Genomic DNA, 18587 nt, shown 5'->3' with positions numbered 1-18587 from the left:
TGATGAAAATACTCAGCAAACTAGGAATAGAAGGAAACTACCTCAACATTATAAAGGCCATATATGAAATGCTCACAGCTAACAACATATTCAATGGTGACAAACTGAAAGCATTTCCTCCAAGATCAGGAACAATGCGAAGGTGCACCCTCTCATCACTTCTGTTCAACATAGTACTGGAAATCCTAGCCAGAGCAATTAGGAAGTGCTATAGACTGAATGCTTGTGTCCCCCTAAAACTCATATGTAGAAACCTAATCCCCATTGTGAGAGTATTTGGAGGTGAGGCCTGTGGCAAGTGATTAAGTCATGAGGTCAGACCCCTCATGAATGGGATTAATGTCCTTATAAAATAGACCCCAGAGAGCTCCCTCATCTATTCTATCATGTGAGGACACAGAGAGAAGACAGCTCTGTCTACAAACCAGGAAGTGGGCCCTCACCAGACACCAAAACTGCTGGTGCCTTGATCTTGGACTTCCAGCTTCCAGAACTATAAAAAATAAATTTCTGTTGTTTACAAGCCTCCCAGTCTATGATATTCTGTTATAGCAGCCTGAATAACTAAGAAAGCAAGAAAAAGATGTAAAAGGCATCCAAATTGGAAATGAAGAAGTGAAATTATCTCTATTTGTAGATGGCATGCTCTTATACATAGAAAACTCTAAAGATTCCACCAAAAAAAAACTGCTGGAATTAATAAGAAAATTCAGAAAAGTTGCAGGATACAAAATCAACATGCAAAAATCAGTTGTGTTTCCATACACAAACAGTGAAAAACCCAAAAAGGAAATTCAGAAAACAATTCCATTTACAATAGCATGAAAAAGAATAAAATACTTGGGAATGAACTTAACCAAGAAGGTGAAAGTGTTGTACACTGAAAACTATAAAATACTGCTGAAAGAAATTAAAGAAGACACAAATAAATGGAAAGACATCCCATGTTCATGGACTGGAAAACTCAATATTGTTAAAATGTCAATACTACCCCAAAAATCTACAGATTCAATGCAATCCCTATGAAAATCTCAATGGCATAATTCGTAGAAATAGAAAAATTCATCCTAAAATTCATGTGGAATATTAAGAAATCCTGAAATAGCCAAAACAATTTTGAAAAAGAACACAGTTGGAGGTCTCACACTTTCTGATTTCAAAGCACATTACAAAGCTATAGTAATCAAAATTGTGGTACTGGCCTAAAGACAAATACATAAAGCAACGGAACATAATACAGAATACAGAAATAAACCCTCAAATATACAGTCAAATAATCTCAACAAGGATGCCAAGACCACTCACTGGGGAAAGGATGGTCTCTTCAACAAATGGCATTGGGAAACTGGATAGCCACATGTAAAAGAATGAAGTTGGACTCTTACCTTATATCATGTACAAAAATTAACTCAAAATGGATTAAAGACCTAAATAAATGTAAGAACTGAAATTACAAAACTCCTAGAAGAAAACATAGGGGAAAGCTTTATGACATTGAATTTGGCAGTGATTTCTTGGATATGACACCCAAAGCATAGGCAACAAAAGCAAAAATAGACAAATGGGACTACATCAATCTTAAAAACCTCTGTGCATCAAAGGACACAATCAACAGAGTGAAAAGGCAAACTGTGGAGAAAATATTTGCAAATCACGTATCTGATAAAGGGTTATTATCCAAACTATATAAAGAACTCCTACAACTCAACAACTCTGAAACAAATAACACAATTAAAAAATGGGCAAGAGATAGACATTTCTCCAAAGATGATATACAAATGGTCAACAAACATATGAAAAGATGCTTGACATCACTAATCATTAGAGAAATGCAAATCAAAACCACAATGAGATATCACTTCACACTCTTTAGGATGGCTACTATTAAAAAAAAAAACAGAAAATAACAAGTGTTGGCAAGGATATGGAGAAACTGGACCCCTGTGCATTGTTGGTGGGAATGTAAAGTAATGCAGCCAGTATGGAAAAAAGTATGGTGATTACTCAAAAAATTAAAAATGGAAGTACCATATAATCCAGCAATCTCACTTCTTGGTATATACCCTAAAGAATTGAAAGCAGGATCTTGAAGAGATATTTGGACATCCATGTTCATAGCAGCATCATTCACAATAGCTAAGAGGTAAAAGCAACCCAAATGCCCATTGAGGGATGAATGGATAAGCAAAATGTGATATACATATACACAAGGGAATATTATAATATTATTCAGGCTTAAAAAGGAAGGAAATCCTGTCACATGCTACAATATGGATGAACCTAGAAGACTTCATGCTAAGTGAAATTAGCCAGTCACAAAAAGACAAATACTGTATGATTCAACTTATATGAGGTATCTAAAGTAATCAAATTCATGGAAACAGAAAGTAGAATGGTGGTTGCCAAGGGATGGGGGAGGAAGGAATGGGGAGTTATTGTTTAACGGGGACACAGTTTCAGTTTTGCAAGATGAAATAGTTCTGGAGATCTGTTACACAACAATGTGAATATAGTTAACTCTACCGAACTGTACATTTAAAAATGATTAAGATGGAAAATTTTATGCTATGTGTTTTTTACCACAATTAAAAAATATATATATATTCTAGCAAAGACTAAAAAGAAAAAGAAAAAAAGGATACTTGAAACAAATATGGCAAAATCTTGAATCTTTGAATCTGGCGATGAGCAGATGAGGTTCATTGGATTTTATCTACTTCTGTGCATGTTTGAATTTTCACAATGAAAAATAGAGGCCCCTAAAGGTATTAGATTTAGGATCATCAGGACTTGCCTCTTGCCTTGGTGACATTTGATTTACTTTGAGAATATCAAAAGCTATTTTGATAACCGTACACATAAAGCCTTAAGAGAGGGACTGAAGAGTTGTTAGCCGCGGAAATAAAGTTGTGTTTCCTGTTTTACTGGAAAAAAATAATAAAAGGAGTCAAGGAGAAAATGTGCCTGAGTGATGAAAATTTCTTTCTTCAAAAAGCAGCCAGCCTACTTGTAGTCACTGTAGACCCATGTTCCCCCAGTCCGTGTTCCTACAGCCTAACAGAGCACGGACGTGGGGGACAGCATGGAAGATACTCTCTTATCCCTTGGCTCGTCTAGCTTCACTGTAACGTCTTTAATCGGCTGATTCTCCCACAGGGCTACAAAACCTGAGAGGGCAGGGCCCTGTGTGAAGCATGTGCTATTATGCCCAGAGCAGAGTTGTCCAACAATTGTTTATTGAGCCCCTGCAAAAGACCAAGCACTGCTCCAAGCACCGGGGTTAGGGTTCAGCAGTGAATGGAGAAGACAAAATCCTGCTCTCAGGGAGCTTCCATCCTGGTGGAGCAGACAGTTGGCAAACAGCTACCTGCAGCGTGTCAGGAGTTCATGCGTGCTCTAAAGGAAGATGGATCCCGGGGAGAGGACTGAGTAGTTGATGGGGTGGAAAAGCGCTATTTTAGACAGAAGGTCAGCGAAGGCCTCTCCAGCCTCCACCTCTCCCCCAACCTCGAGATCCCGATATCCATCCCCACTTAGATATCCAACAGGCATCTCAAATTTTGCATGTCTTTTCCTGATTTCTTCCCCTAAACCTGTTCTTTCTGCCATCTTTCCCCTCTCTGTAAATGGCAACTCCATTTTCCTAGTTGGCTCAAGTAAAAAAGCTGAGTCATCCTTCCCACTTTCACAACCCCTGTTCAATCAGCAATAAACTCTGTTGGCTCCACCTTCCAGATACCCAGATTCCCACCACTTCTTTCCATCCCAGCCACGACCACCCTGGTCCCAGTCCCTACCATCTCCCACCTGAATTTTTGCACTGCCCTCTACCTGGTCTCTGTGCTTCTGTTCTTGCTCCTACCAGAGTCAACTCTTAGCATAGCAGCCTTCAGCCTGAAGTCTGACTCTATCACTCATCTGCTCAAACCCTCCCATTGCTCTCATTTCGCTTGGATTGCAAGTCTAAGTGCCCACAAGGCTGGGCACAACTCCCCTCCTCCCTTCTGATCCTATTTCCTTCTTCCTCCTTGCTCACTCTCTGTGAACCACTCTGGCCTCCTTGCTGTTCTTTAAACATACCCAGCCCACTCTTGCTTTAAGACCACTTTCCTCGGGGATCTCTCGTTTCCTTCAGGCCTCTGCTCCAACATCACCTTATTGGAGAGGACTTCTCTGATGACCTTTTATGAAACAGCCACCCTTCCTCTCACCTCCACTGCAGTCCTGTACAGTTGCTTCTTCATCTTGCTCGATAGCTCTTCTCACCCCCTGCCATGCTGTATATTTATCACGTTTATTTTATTCGTTTTCTCTTTTTCCTCTCATCCCCTCACCGTAATGTAAACTCTGTGAACGTATTAAGGCATTACATTCTTGCCTCCATTTTGCAAATAAAAGAAACTGAAGTTTAGGGAGGTGGGGGAATTTGCCCGAGTGAGTAAGGAAGTAACAGGTAGAGACTGGTACCCACACTTACCTGATGCAAAGACCATGATATTAACTGCTGCGACTCGATTACCTTTCTGTCACAAGCTTAATAAAGAGACTGATGGAGAACTTTCTCTGAGTGGGCACCAAAGCCTGGGAATGCTCAGGCGGTCAGGAGGCATTCAGAGGCCATAAGCAGTCAACCAGAGTGGAGGCAGATTGGAGGAGAGTGGAAATACAATTGAAAAGGGCCAGCTGCATAAGGTCTCAGGACCCAGAACAAATAAAAGAGTAGATTTTATGTGATGCTTATTACAGATGTCTGAGTAGAAAAGCAATATAAAGAGTTTTAAAGAAAGATGAATGTGGTGGTTTAAAAATATGTCCATAAATTTCTTTGACACACCTCCCTTTAAAAGATGGATCCTAATTTCCCTCCTCTTGAATGTAGGCTGGACTTAGTGACATACTTCTAACAGATGGCAGTGGTGTGTGATTTTCCAGGTGAGGTCATAAAAGACATGGCTGCTTCCACCTTGCTCTGGATGCACTAAGTGTTTTCTGCACGTGTTTGTGTGTTTTCCAGCCCTCTGTCTGGGATCCTCTTCCCCCAACACTCTACCACCGAGACTCCTGCACACTCATCAGCCAGAGTTTGTCTACAGCCCTCGCTGTGCCCCTTGCTCTATCTCAGGTTGATACTCCTTGCCATGTTTCTCACAGCCCTCCTCATTCCTTGTATTTGTCTGTCTCTCACTCTAATGTGGCTTGGCATGCAGTAGTCCCCCCTTATCTGAGGTTTCGCTTTCCATGTTTCAGTTATCTGCAGTAAACCACGGTCTGAAAATGTTACATGAAAAATTCCAGAAATAAATAATTCCTATATTTTAAATTGTGCATCGTCTGAGTAGTGTGATGAAATCTCGCACCATCATGCTCCATCTCCCCCTCTCCCCATCATCCCTTTGTCCAGCGGATCCACGCTGTACATGCTACCCACCCATTCGTCACTTAGTAGGTGTCTTGGTTATCAGATTGAGTGTTGCGGTATCACAGTGCTTGTGTTCAAGTCACCCTTATTTTACTTAATAATGGCCCAAAGCACAAGAATAGTGATGTTGGCAATTCAGACACGCCAATGAGAAGCCGTAAAGTGCTTCCTTTAAGTGAAAAGGTGAAAGTTCTCAACTTAATATGGGAAGAAAAAAAATCATATGCTTAAGTTGCTAAGATCTACGGTAACTTTTATTATAGTATATTGTTATAATTGTTCTGTTTTATTATTAGTTATTGTAATTTCTTACTCTGCCTAATTTATAAATTAAAATTTATTATAGGTATGTATGTACAGGAAAAGACACAGTATATATAGGGTTTGATACTATCCCCAGCTTCAGGCATCTACTAAGGGTCTTGGAACGTATTCCCCGCGGATAAGGAGGGACTACTGTACAATGAAGGAAACCTATTCTGCTCTCGTGACAATGTGGCTGACTTTCTGCTGGTCTTCACCTCTCATTTCAGACTGATGCCTGGCCTTGCAGGCTTCTCATCCATCAGGTGCCTCCCACCTCCCTCCCAGGGATGTTTTCTCTACATCTTGGCCCACCAGTGCCGCCAAATCAGCAACAGCTTTCAGCTCTATCCAGGGCTGCCCAGATACCGGCAGGTCATGAACTTGCTCAAGAAGGCAAATAGCAGCTTTCTATTGTTCTCCTCTTCTCCAAATCAGAAATTGTGCTTTTTTATTTTTTATAAAATAATATTTTTTATAAAACTCTTATCTCACTCTCAAACACATTAGTTACCGTACATTTATCTAATGCTCTGTAATATTCAAAATACTTCCACATCCTTTTTTGACTTGATCCTCACAATCACCCCCATGGTGATAGTGAATAGTATTTTCCCCATTTTAGAAATAGGGAAAGAATCCTCTTTTCATCATGCCACAGAGACTTTATTAGTGGTCACTCATTCTGACATTTTTTCCCGTGATTTTAAAATAACTACTTAAATATTCGGTAGTTGTGCCCCTGCAAAATTCATATGTTGAAGCTCTAAGCCTCAGTGTGACTGTATTTGGAGATAGAGACTATAATGAGGCAATTAACGTTAAATCAGGTGGGTCCCTGATACAATTGGGTTAGTGTCCTTTTAAGAAGAGACACCAGAGAGTTTGATGGACACCCCCCCCCCCGACACACACACACAAAGAAGAGCGGTGTGAACACACAGGGAGATGGCAGCTGCCTACAAGCCAGGAAGAAAGGCATCACTGGAAACCGTCCCTGCTGGCACCCTCATCTTGGACTTCCAGCCTCCAGAATTGTGAGAAATAAATGTCTGTTATTTGAGCCACCCAGCCAATGGTATTTTGTTAAGGTGGCCTGAGCTGACTAAGATAAATTATAATCTTCAACAATGAGTAATTTTGAGCATTTAGAAAAAGAAGCAACTATATGGAATAGAGCTTGGTTCTGTTTTACTAATTTGTAACAGCTCTCCTTGTATCATTGCTCTTGATGGGAACCACATTTTTCTCAGGGTTGGATTTCAGATGAGTTTATTTCCAAAGCCCTCTAAATTCCAACAGTTACTTTATTCCCCAGCTCTGCTACAGAGAAATAGGGTAACAACTGTGTCATAATTATGTAACGATTGGAAAATGTAACACACTTCTTGTCTAATCCACTTTTCAAGAAAAGCAACAAGTGAGGGGTAATCATTTTTCCTACGATGAGCAGATAACTAAGGATGTTCCTGTATTGGGAAGAGATGTTCACGGTACTGGGGAAAAGCAAACACTGTAAATACAGGCCAAGGTTCCCCAAGAGGGGAGGGAGTGTGTGTGTGTGTGTGTGTGTGTGTGTGTGTGTGTGTGGTGGTAGGGGGATATGCCCTCAAGGGGCAAGGTTGCCAAGCACCTCAGAAACTCCTTCATGTCTTCCGACATCTGATTCAAATCCCACTTCACTGACATTTGCCTTCCTGACTCTGTCACCCTCCTTTGAGTTTTTACATATTTGATTATCTGCACCATTTCTATTTCAATTAACACTTCCACACTTATGTGGTTATATAAATATGTCCTGAAGCTATGTGTCCTGTCTCCCAGATAGATACTAACCTAGAAAATTACCCACCGAGTTGGGGTGAAGTGGGGTGAGGGCTGTGGCATATATGAAAAATAATACCCATAAAAAACTCCATATTGCTCTGTGCTAATCACAGTAGGCGATTAATAAATCCTGGTTGAACTGAACCAGGAGACACTTACTCCGTGGGCCTCGTCGGGTCGGCATGCTCAGGAGGCGAGTGTCGGTGTCTGGATCTTGCTGCCCCGGCTCCTGCTGGCTGCCAAGATGGGCCTTTTCAGACACCATTTCCTGGGGGCCAGCGGTCAGCAGCTGTGGGCAGAGGGTCAGAGCTGTGACGCGCAGGGCTTCGGTTGACTCAGCTCTTATCTTGGGATGAGGTAGGTCACTTAGCGAGGAGACAGGCCTTAATACTATTCAGATCCAGAAAACTGTGGTCCCTGTCACCTGAGTCACTGTGGTCACCCCCTGGGAAGTGGACCAACCCAGATTTTCTCTAGGAGGTTTCTTGGGAAATGACTGAGACATCCCCAAGTAAAATGAATAGTTTCACTTTTTGTAGGTATGACGTCTAGAGCTCCACAGAAATTTGAAGGAAAAGGGAAGCAGGAAAATCACATTAAACCATTTGTTCCAAACTCCAAATCATTGGGAAACAGCTGCTAACATGTCCCTGATAATCCAGGGCAAATACTGAGTCCACCCTTTGGGTGTCCCCAAGAATAAACAGCCTCTGATTCCTTCCCAAACTCTCAGAGGAGGGGAGGCAGGTGAGAGGGGGCAGTGGAGGCCACGGTTGAGTGAGGGCCTTTGGGGCCAGACAGAGGCTTGCCTCCAAATTCAGTTACTGTGGCACTCTGGGCCAGGTACTTAACTTCCTTTTGCATTGCTTTGTCATCTGTAAAAGGAAAATACAAGTAGCCCATACACTGAGGTGCTGCTAGGTATCAGGCATTGTGCAAAGCACAGAAATTCTGATTTAAATAAATGGCCTGGGATGGACCTGAGGCAGCTAATTAAAAAAAAATTCCCAAGTGATTCTGAAGTGCCCCCAGGGTTAAGAAACACTACTCTAGATTTCTTGCCACACCCAGTGACTGCTCCTTTGTCTGTGATCAGGGATCCTGTGTGGGTTACATCAATGAGGTGATGCCCAGGAAGTGCCCTGTTGGGGAATTATATTCTCCTCTCCATCCTTTCCCCTTTCTCCTATTCAGTCCAAGCTCCACACCCCCTAGCAGTGGTCACCACTGCTCACTGTGCCTGTGGCCTTTGAGCTAAGGACTTGAACTCTTTTCATCTGCATTGGATCATCTGCTGCCTCAGTGGGCCCCCTTGCCCTGGCTGCAGAGTCCCCAGCTGACTCTGCAGGAAAGGGTTAAATCTCCCTGAGTGGCCGGAGGGATGGGCCACGTGGCCAGGCAGCGCCTCCCTCCCCCTGGGCCGTCCCCTGGGCCCTAGCTGCAGGAGAAGCAGAAGGCGGCTCCTCTGGCCAGCTTGTCCCAATGGGAGTGTGCTGGGCAAGGAGGGAGTGGAGAGGGGGGTTTCTTCCCTGACTTTGGCTCTCCTGGTGCCCTCCCACCTCCCTACTTCCCCGCCTCCACGGCCACCCCTCTCCAGGCAGCCCCATCACGTGGCTGCTGGCTCAAAATGGCGATTCCCCTCCTCTCCTTCCCCGGTTGGCATCTCGATTATTCCAAGAAAATCGTCCCTCCACAAGATCTTCCTTGCCTCCCTCCTCAGAGGGCAATAACTCCTTATCAAGGGAATTTATTTACCTCGAGAAAGTTGGTCTTGCATGGGGCTGCTCCCAGCGAGGAGGGCAACTCCTGCAGAGAGCCGAGCTGGGGGAGGGACTGCCAGCAGGCTCGGGAGACGGGAGTTGGCCTTGGGCTTAGACTGAAGTGGAATTCGGGCTTGGAGTTGGAGAAAGGGGGAGTTCCCCACGGTTTGTAATCCTGCACTGCCATCTATCGCCAGTCTTAGTTTATGGCCTTCGATGACAACACTAAAAGGACTCCTTCCATCATTTCTAGACTTCTCTCTCAGGAGATAGGAAAAACCTTAGAGGAAAAATACTGCAAGGACTGACCACAGCCTCTTGTGAGGGTCATCCATGAGACCCCATACAGGGTCCTACACCGGACCATCCATCTGCGTCCTGCCTCTTCCAGAGAAGGCCAAATATTGGTACCCACAGGAGGATGTGTGGTGCAGGTGGGATGTTAACCAACAGCCGGATACACAGACAGACACATGCTTCTCATCACTCCCTACCTGTTTCTTTCTTTTTTGTCTTTGAACCTTGGAGGTCTTCTTCTGTCTTCCCACATCTGCATCCTCGTCATTTTCAATGAACTCCTTTGTTAAAAATGCAAATGGAAGAGTCATCACTTGACAAGTGGGTAATTTGGGAAAGAATCATAAGAGAGGAAGAGGGGTGTGATTTTTAGGTATTAAAATTAAAATCACCATCTTGACCTGGGGCCTCCATCCACTAGAGTTGAGTGTGAGTGAGTGAAGGGACAGCTGACAGAATCTACTCTTCTCAAAGTGGATGTATTCTTGAAAAGTTGTATCAAATCAAAACACTGTAAATGAGGTGCTTTTGGAGCTTTCATTGTCCCAGGTCCTCGCTCATGCACAGAACACTTATTGAGCGCTTACTGTGTTCCAGGGCCAGGGGACACGGAGATACTCCTTCCCCTCAAAAGTCACAATCTAGGGGCCGTACCCATGGCACAGTGGTTAAGGTCAGGGCACTCTGCTTTGGTGGCCCAGCCCGGGTTCATGGGCCTGGATCCTGGGCGTGGACCCACACCACTAGTCATCCATGCTGAGGCAGCGACCCACATGCAAAATAGAGGAAGATCGGCACAGATGTTAGCTCAGGGCTAATCTTCCTCAGCCAATAAATAAATAAATAAATAAATCATAATCTAATGAGGGCCATGAACCAGTGAACCTGCCAGGACAGACGTTCTGGTCCAGACAGAGGACCCAAGCACAGGACGACATCAGAACCATAGGAAAGGTCTCCAGGGTTGGGCTTCCCTGCTCCGCAGCTTTACTTTCAGTAGAGAAAAATGGAGATACATGTTAAATCACCACGGAAGTTTCACTTTAAAGGAAATAATAGCAGATTTTTTTGAAAAGAGAGAAATCCTTTAACGGGGCAAACTTCATTTCCTTTTCCATATGACGCTTTCTAAAGTCTTAGTTATAAAATGTCAGAAGTGAGTGCTCTAAAGTGTTCAAGCTTTAAACTTTTCCAGTCTCAGAGTTTTACAAATTGGGGCACGAGCACCTCTGGGTGTAAAAGAAGTTGCAAGATAAACACAGAACCTCTGCCTGGTACACTGAATTTATTAGAAAGTTGTCTAAAATTGGGAATTTTTTTGTTTTTATACTGAAACAAACTTGGAATACAAAGCGCGGATTTTAATGATACAAGATTTCAAAGTAACGTCACGTAGGTGGCTGGGTGAGGATCCAATTGCACAGCACTGCCCCTGGCCGTCAGGGTTAGAGACGACGTGAACTTCAGGTGCAGAGGAGGGAACTGAGGCCCCAACCAGAGAACCGGCAGAGCTCGGGCTGTTCCTTTGTCTATGGGGCCTGATCTCTCCGCCTCCCGCTCTGGGCATAAGCCCTGTCCGCACTGGGCCTCCTGATTCAAGGCCCACCAGGTAGGGAGTGTCCTTAGCTCAGGAATTCACCAACTTAGATTAAAGATGATGATAATATTGAGGTGTACAAGTGCAGTTCTTAATTCAAATCTAAGTTCCTTTTGTCTTATGAGGGACTTGTGAGAATTCTCGGTCACTTTTTGCTTTCCAATAATGTTTTGCTCCTCCATCAATGGAGAAGTGTCCAGCAGGACTTCAAATTAGAATGTCAACTCCATGAGGGCAGAGGGTTTGCTCACTGCCATACCCCAGGGACCAGAGGAACCATACGCATTTGTTGCATGAATGAATAAACAAATGTAGATTTATGTGGTTTGTCAGTACTTGATATCTTGCTTAAAGTTAATCTGCATCGTTTTACCTGGTGTTCCTTTAGGCTTTTTGAAGTGCTCTATTGAAAACAGCATATAGTCCCCATTTTTGCCTCTGTGGTCTCAAGTCAGTGAGCCCCTGAGCCAACAGACAAGCAAGGAATGAGAGGAATACTTTCTCCTCTGTCCGAGGTCTGCAGTCTCCAAATTGGAGAAGATCTCCCTTCTCTGGTCCAGACGGTCTTTAATGACGGTTTGCACGCAATGAGTTAGAAACTGCAGGACTCCATAATAGAGAATTTTATTAGCCGTTATAATCTACAATTGTTACCCTCATTCTGAATTTCTTTAGAAATCAGTGTGCTTCAGGCAGAGCTGGACCCAGTAGTAGGTGGTACTTAGAACTGCTGTGTGTTGGAATTCACGACGTGGTGACAAAGCAGCTTCAGAGCATTCAAGCAGAGGGAAACCCTGGAGGGCCTGCAGCACGGCATTTCCTCCACCATCCACTCCCCTTCTGCATGCAGGAGGTGTGCAATAAATGTTTGTTGCTGGCCTAACTTCCTCACTCACAAACACGTGTGACATGAGTGCAGTACACACACAAACACATCCCTTGGGGGCATCTCAGCAACTACTTACCCCTGTAATTATTTTCACTTTTTCTTCCTTGGGATTCATTTTGGCTGTGAGGACTGCTCCCTGATGGGCAAAGAACAAACAAGAAGTCAGGCCTTTTGAGATCAGTGAGACATCTTCCTTACTGTTGATAAATATGAAGCTGACCTTGATGGTCAGTGAGGTGTTTGAGCTGAGTAGTCTCCATTCACAAGGAGTACATTCTTGCAGACCCAGGATTGGTGGAAACGAGCACTAGAGGAAAAGCAGGGATGCCAGACCCTCTGTCCTCATGAGCCTGGCTTTACTGTGTAGCAGGTGGGAGCCAGGAAAAGTTCTGCCCTTGGAGGCAGATGACCCTGGTTGGAATCCAGCTCCTGAAGGACTATTTCACATCTTCTCTCTCCTCAAATGTCCACCTTGCCACCCCCTCCTCACTCTCTACCCTTGATCTTGGTTCTCGTTTCATGAGCAAAGAGACAAAACAAGAGAGGGCCTCCACGTCCCCTGTCTAACCTCCCTGAGTCATGTCACCCCCTCTGCTTCCACTTGCTATCGTGACCTGTCCCTGCTCCCATCTGGGCCAGGGCCTCAGTGTGGGCACTGGTCCCATACCCTCCCCTCCTCTAGTGCCTTGATCCAGACAGTCTCTCTCTTTCATCTGGATGATTATTTCTTCCTACTCTCTTGGCTCATCTCCCTCAGTTTACAAAGTGCTGTAATTGGCCCCTTCGTTGAAAAAAGCTCTCTCTGGACTTCACATCTTTTCCTAGCTGTTGCTCAACTTTCAGCCCTCTACAGGAAAACTCCTCAAACCCTCTCTTTCCAAATCAGTGTTTTGGGCCCAACACTCCCTGGAACTGCTCTTGCCAGGGACCCTTGTGTCACCACATCTAATGATCAATCCTCAGTCCTCATCTTATTTGACACGTAAGAGGCATTTAGTCATGAAAGTGACCAATTACTTTCTTTTTCTTGAAATACTTTCTTCATTTGGCTTCTGGGACATGCTCTCCTGGTTTTCCTCCTACCCACTGGCTGCTCCTTTTCAAACTCCTGGGCTGGTCTGTCCTCATCTCCCAACCACTACATGTGAGAGTGCCTGGGGCCCAGCCTTGCCTCAACTCGTTCCCCTAGCCTTCTCGTCCTGTCTCTTGGCTTTAAATACCATCCACTCACTGATATTCCCCAAATTTAGATCCTGGGGCCACACATCTCCACAGAACTCCAGACTCAAACATTCAAGTGCTTGATGGATGCCTTCACTTGGCTTAACGTGCCCCAAACGAAGCTCTGCGTCATTACCCCTGAATCTGCTTGTCCTGCAACCTTCCTTGTTGCAATAAACAGAACTCCGTTTTTCTCAGGCCAGAAACCTGACAGTCATTCTTGACTCCTCTCTGACTCTCATATGCCACACCGCATCCAATCCATAGAAGTCCTGCCAGCTTGGCCTTCAAATTATGTTAAGAACCCAACCACCTCCAAGCACCTCCACTATTATCACTCTGGTCTAGCACCGTGGTCTCTCATGTGGCCTAGTGGGAGAACCTCCTATCTTCTCTGCTTCCCACCTTCTTACCTACAGTCCAGTCTCTACATTGAAGTGAGAGTGAATTATTTAAAATTTAAGTGAAATCATGTCATTCCTCCACTCAAAATCCTCCAATGACTTTCCTTTCTCAACAGAGTAAAATTCAAAATCCTTTCAATAGCATACAAGGCCCTACATGATCTGCACTTGCATCCTCTTGCCTCAGGGCCTTTGCACTTGCTGTTCCCTCTGCCTAGAATTCTCTTTCCCAAGATATCTGCATGTCTCTCTCTCTTTCAGTTCCCTCAGAACTCAGTTCTGCTCAACTTTCGTTTTATCAGAGAGGTCTTCCCTGTACACTCACAATACAATGATAACCTCCTGGAACCCCCTAACTGCCTTATAGTGATTTCTTTTTCCACAGTTCTTATCACCAGTCAACATATGTACTTATTTGTTATTGTCTGCCCGTTCCTATTGAAATATAAGCTTCAGGAGGGCAGGATATTCATTCGTTGTTTACCCCCAGAGTCTAGGATGATGGCACACAGCAGACACGCAATAAATATTTGTTGAGTGGAAGACTAAATCACTATATACTGACTGCATCTCCATGGCCACATTCTGGAGTGCTTCAAAGCTTCATCAGCCTTTTTGGGCTGCTGCGAAGCATGAAATGAGAAAACATGGCGAGAAACATCAGGGCTGACAAATCATAAGCCCTTCCTCATATCCGTGGAATCTGACTCCTAGCTGGGACTCAGTCATTTAAGCAGTTCATCTGAGGTATTCAAGGTTTCACTGACCCTAGTGGGGGATTAGCACGTTAAAGGGAAATAAAACATCTGAAATTCCATTGTCTCCCATCCAGACCTCCTCGTGGGCTACAAAAAACAGAGGAAGAGAGATGATGAAAGCAGCTAGGAAAACAAAAGGATGGGGAGGTAATCTAGAGAGAAGGAGGGGCAGATAATAAAAATGAAATGCCACAGGACACGAAACCTCTCTAATAAACACCTCTGGTAATTATGAACGGGAACAAAAGAACTGTGATATATTTTAGTGACTGAAAAAAGATTCTTTCTCAATAAATTAAAAAAATATATTGTATGTGAAAGAAAGAAATAGAAGTAGAAAATGAAAAATGTAATGGGGTTGATTTTTTTCTTCTCATTCTTTCCTGATCATTACTTTTGAATGAGTTTCTAAGGAAATCAAATAACATCAAAATTTATGTTTTCATGAACACTGTTGCTAAGAAAAGATAAATTAATATTGCCCCACTTTAATATGCAGCTTGTCATCTTGCGTTGAGCGCTTGTTAATATATTTCTATTGGTAACATCAAAATAAGAGCTGTGATTTACTGCAGACTTATTTTGTGCTCTCTCTAGATACATGTGATCATGAGGCCTCACAATAACTCTGCTAACTTAGTAGCACATGCCTCAATTTACATACGAGGAAACCAAGGTTTCCTCTGAGGTTAACCTCTGACAGGTTACATGACTTGCCCAAGGTGATAGTTATTCAACGTCACATTCAGAATTTGACCCCAAGACTGTGATCCCAGAGTCCTCTTCCGTGCCACTCTGCCTCACCATTTAGTCTCGCTTTTACGATGATATCAGTTACCATTCTATGCTAGCCAACTATTCTGGAAATATTGATGATTGAGTTGAAGTGGAGCATTGTCCCACTGAGAACGGGCTTTGGCTACTTTAAGTCAATGATTTATTTAACTCAGTGCAGAAACCACAGACATATTTCAAGGAAAGTAGTGACACCTTCATCCAAACAAATGGACTATCTCTGAGGGTCAAGAGGATCAAAGTCCTATCCAGGGGCCCCTGTGGCAAATTCTACAGGATGTAGGGGAAAAGGAATGAAGATATATGAAAAGGGCACCATTGTATGCACTGCATCTCAACCTTGGCTGCTTAAAAAACAATACAGTGGGTGCATCCTACTCCAGAACTGTGAAAACATGGGTTTATAGAAAGAGTGAGGCCTTTGTAAAAAATTATATGGACCTGGGTTCCAATTCCAGCTCTATTTATCAGCTGTGTGCTCTTGGAGCAATGCCTTCACCTCTCTGAGATTTCTACATCTGTAAACTTGCCATCATAAATCCTACCTCAGTGGGTGATGATTTTATAAGGGTTAAATGATAAAATGTGTGTAGTAAAATGCCTAGCTTGGACCAGGCTTTCAATACCAGTAAGCGTTATTATTAAAAAATGTGATGGTAGAGAGGGAAAGTAGAAGAATCGTGTGGGGAGGGAAAGAGCTTAGGGGACAGAAGGAGAGTCATAAGAAAGACCTTAGATCAGGCCCCCTGTACCATCTTTGGTTCCCAAGTTCAACTCTCTGGCTCTAATAACCAATATCCCCTCTCCCTTCCCTGAGCTGGGCCCAGGGCAGTTTTCTTTCTGTTTCTATTTATGGTGTTTCTGAAGCCTTCCCCTGCCCTCACACCCATGGGCATTTCTCCCTGTGTACAGTGCTTAGCTTTTTCTGTCCAGACTGGCAGAGCTGGAGCCTGGACCTACGCTGGGCAGGGGCCACACACACCCTTTTTAAAATTTATTACCTAATTCTACAAGTTATTCCAGCCGTAGCTTCCCATAGTTTAAGGTTAGGGACCTTAATCAGCTCAATATAACACACATCGCCCTTGAAGAGCACATATAAATCCCATATTTGAGCTGCGCTCTGTGATATATGCCCAGGGCGCACACACGATGAACCAGGTGCCCCCAGGCCCTCCCTGGGAGTAGTCTGCTGTGCTCTAAGCACTTTAAACCCTGTGATAAATCTCCTATGGCACTCAGCTCACTCTACTGTTATGATCTGTTTACAGGTCTGTCTTCCCAGGAAACTCAGAGCTTCTGACCTATCTTATTCACTTTTGCACACTCTCAACTTCAGCACATTGCCTGGTGCACTGTGGATGCCCGATAAATGTTTGAATGAAAGACTCTTTAAATGAGCTCTAGGAGAGAGATATCGAGAGAGATTTCATTCTGGTGCTGAATTTACTTGCAGAAAAGGTGATATGAAAATCCAACCACAGACTTGTATTTCCCATTAGATTTATTAGCTTTTCATAGCACCTCTTTGCAATGAAGGGAAATAATCAGCTTAAATCGCAGCCAGCAGATTATCTTGAGGTCTTTTGGAGAGAACAGCAATCCACAGCCCTGTGTCTGTAGTGGCCTTTTCTCTGTCTAATGGGAGGAAGGGTGAAGGCTGCAACAACTAGTACTTCCCCCCTCAAACAAATTGGAACTGAAAGGCCCAGAACGGCAACATGCAGCAAATGTTTCTGGGAGACCGGATGCAACAGGACGGCATGGAAGTCCCAGGCAGGAAGCAGAGGGACCGACCCTCTGGGAGGAATTCCACCCAGGGGCTGTGATGAGCCTGACTGACATAGCCTGCACACCAGACACCGGGCAGCAGCTCAATCTAAGCAGTCCAAGGAACGCTCTGTGCTTCAATTCCAGAAAGTAAAACATCAATAGTAATGATGAGAACCCTTAATTTACAGTTCATTAAATCCACTCAGGTTACCGAGGGGAGAGGCTGAACTCCAAGCCTGGGGACTGAGAGCGGGACACCATTGCAGCAGCCCCGCTCCCGGGAAGAACTGCTTTACCTTAAGGAACTTTACAAAGGCGCTGTGCAGACTCTGCTTTCTGGGACGAAGGGAAAGTGGAGAGAGACAGGTCCTATTGTTGAATCTTCTAAAAGAGTCCAAAAGGAAATGCTGAATGCTGGGGCGGCCCCTAGGCTGCTCCCTGGAAGCTGCAGCCAAGTCTCCAAGCAAAAACACCCGCTTAGCAACCCGTTCCTAAGGAAGGTCACTCGGTGGCTTTTTTTTCTTTTAAAGTGGCAGGTTACTTCCAGCAGTGGAACACAACAAACATGTGGGGTGATCAGAGGAGCACAGCCTACAGGAGAAGGACAAAGAGAAGTCAGCTTGGGGGACCTGGGCAAAAATTAGGTCAAGTTGTAAGATAGCCTCCCTCATGTCATCAGGGGTCACTGGGCATTTCTGGTAAAACACAGGCGATGCTCAGAGGTGGGTGGTTAAAACCATAAAAGGCCGCAGTTGTAGGGTGAGGGTGTCCAGCTTATCCACAGCAAAGGCTTCCTGGAGGGGCTTTGGGCACCAGCGAATGTGGCTCTGGAGTGTTTTCTGGTTAAAGGTGGAAGATTGAACGTACAGGCTAATCTCTGCTTATTCTCTGAATCCCTCTAAAATTACTGAAAGAGGACATAAATGTTATGGCTCAAAAAAGCAAAGGAAATGGGAGAAGAGGCAAAGTAGATAGACGAGTAATGGAATGAACAGACCAAAGAAAGCCACACTCCAAGTATACGTGTGTATGTGTGTGTATTTGGGTCTCTGTGTGTATCTGTGTGTCTGAATGTGTGTATGTGTACGTCTGTGTCTATGTGAGCCCGTGTGTATGTGTCTATGTGTGTCTGTGTGTCTGTGTATCTGTGTGTATGTCTCTGCGTGTGTAAGTATCTGTGTACATGTCTCTGTATGTGTATGTATGTGTGTCCCTGTGTCTCTGTGTATGTGTATGTCTGTGTGTGTATCTGCATGTGTGTCTGTGTACATGTGTCCGTGTGTGTCTGTGTGTGTATGTATGTGTGTCTCTGTGCGTGTATCTGCGTGTGTGTGTGTGTGTGTGTGTGTGTGTGGTGGTGGGGGGCAGGTAGCAGTAAGAATGAGGAAATGACCTGATCTACTCTGCAGAACTCCAGAGAGGCTCTTAATTAGGCTCAGTGGTGTTATGGGTTGAACTGTGTTACTCCAAAAAAGAAATGTTGCAGTCCTACCCACTGTACCTCAGAATGTGACTTTATTTGGAGATGGGGTCTTTACAGAGGT

At 44.1% G+C, this 18587-nt stretch overlaps 1 protein-coding gene across 4 annotated transcripts in view; it reads right to left on the bottom strand.

The window, feature by feature from the left end:
• The window catches only part of CC2D2A (coiled-coil and C2 domain containing 2A), a 118733-nt gene extending 101285 nt beyond the window's left edge, over nt 1-17448 (bottom strand). For 3 of the 4 annotated variants that reach the window (XM_058546760.1, XM_058546763.1, XM_058546764.1), the window contains exons 1-4: nt 17340-17448; nt 12169-12228; nt 9804-9887; nt 7709-7838 (exon numbers count right to left, since the gene is read on the bottom strand). In XM_058546760.1, the coding sequence (XP_058402743.1) occupies nt 7709-7838; nt 9804-9887; nt 12169-12207 (253 nt within the window). In that variant the 5' untranslated portion in view covers nt 12208-12228; nt 17340-17448. Of the gene's footprint in view, nt 1-7708; nt 7839-9304; nt 9392-9803; nt 9888-12168; nt 12229-17339 lie in introns of those variants that run through there. The other variant, XM_058546762.1, reaches the window with a different exon arrangement.
• Nucleotides 17449-18587: the final 1139 nt, after the last annotated feature.

Source organism: Diceros bicornis, chromosome 8 (genome assembly GCF_020826845.1).
Source record: "Diceros bicornis minor isolate mBicDic1 chromosome 8, mDicBic1.mat.cur, whole genome shotgun sequence".
Lineage (NCBI taxonomy): Eukaryota > Metazoa > Chordata > Mammalia > Perissodactyla > Rhinocerotidae > Diceros > Diceros bicornis.
Note: the sequence above shows the minus strand (reverse complement) of the source record. Positions and strands in the feature narration are given on the sequence as shown.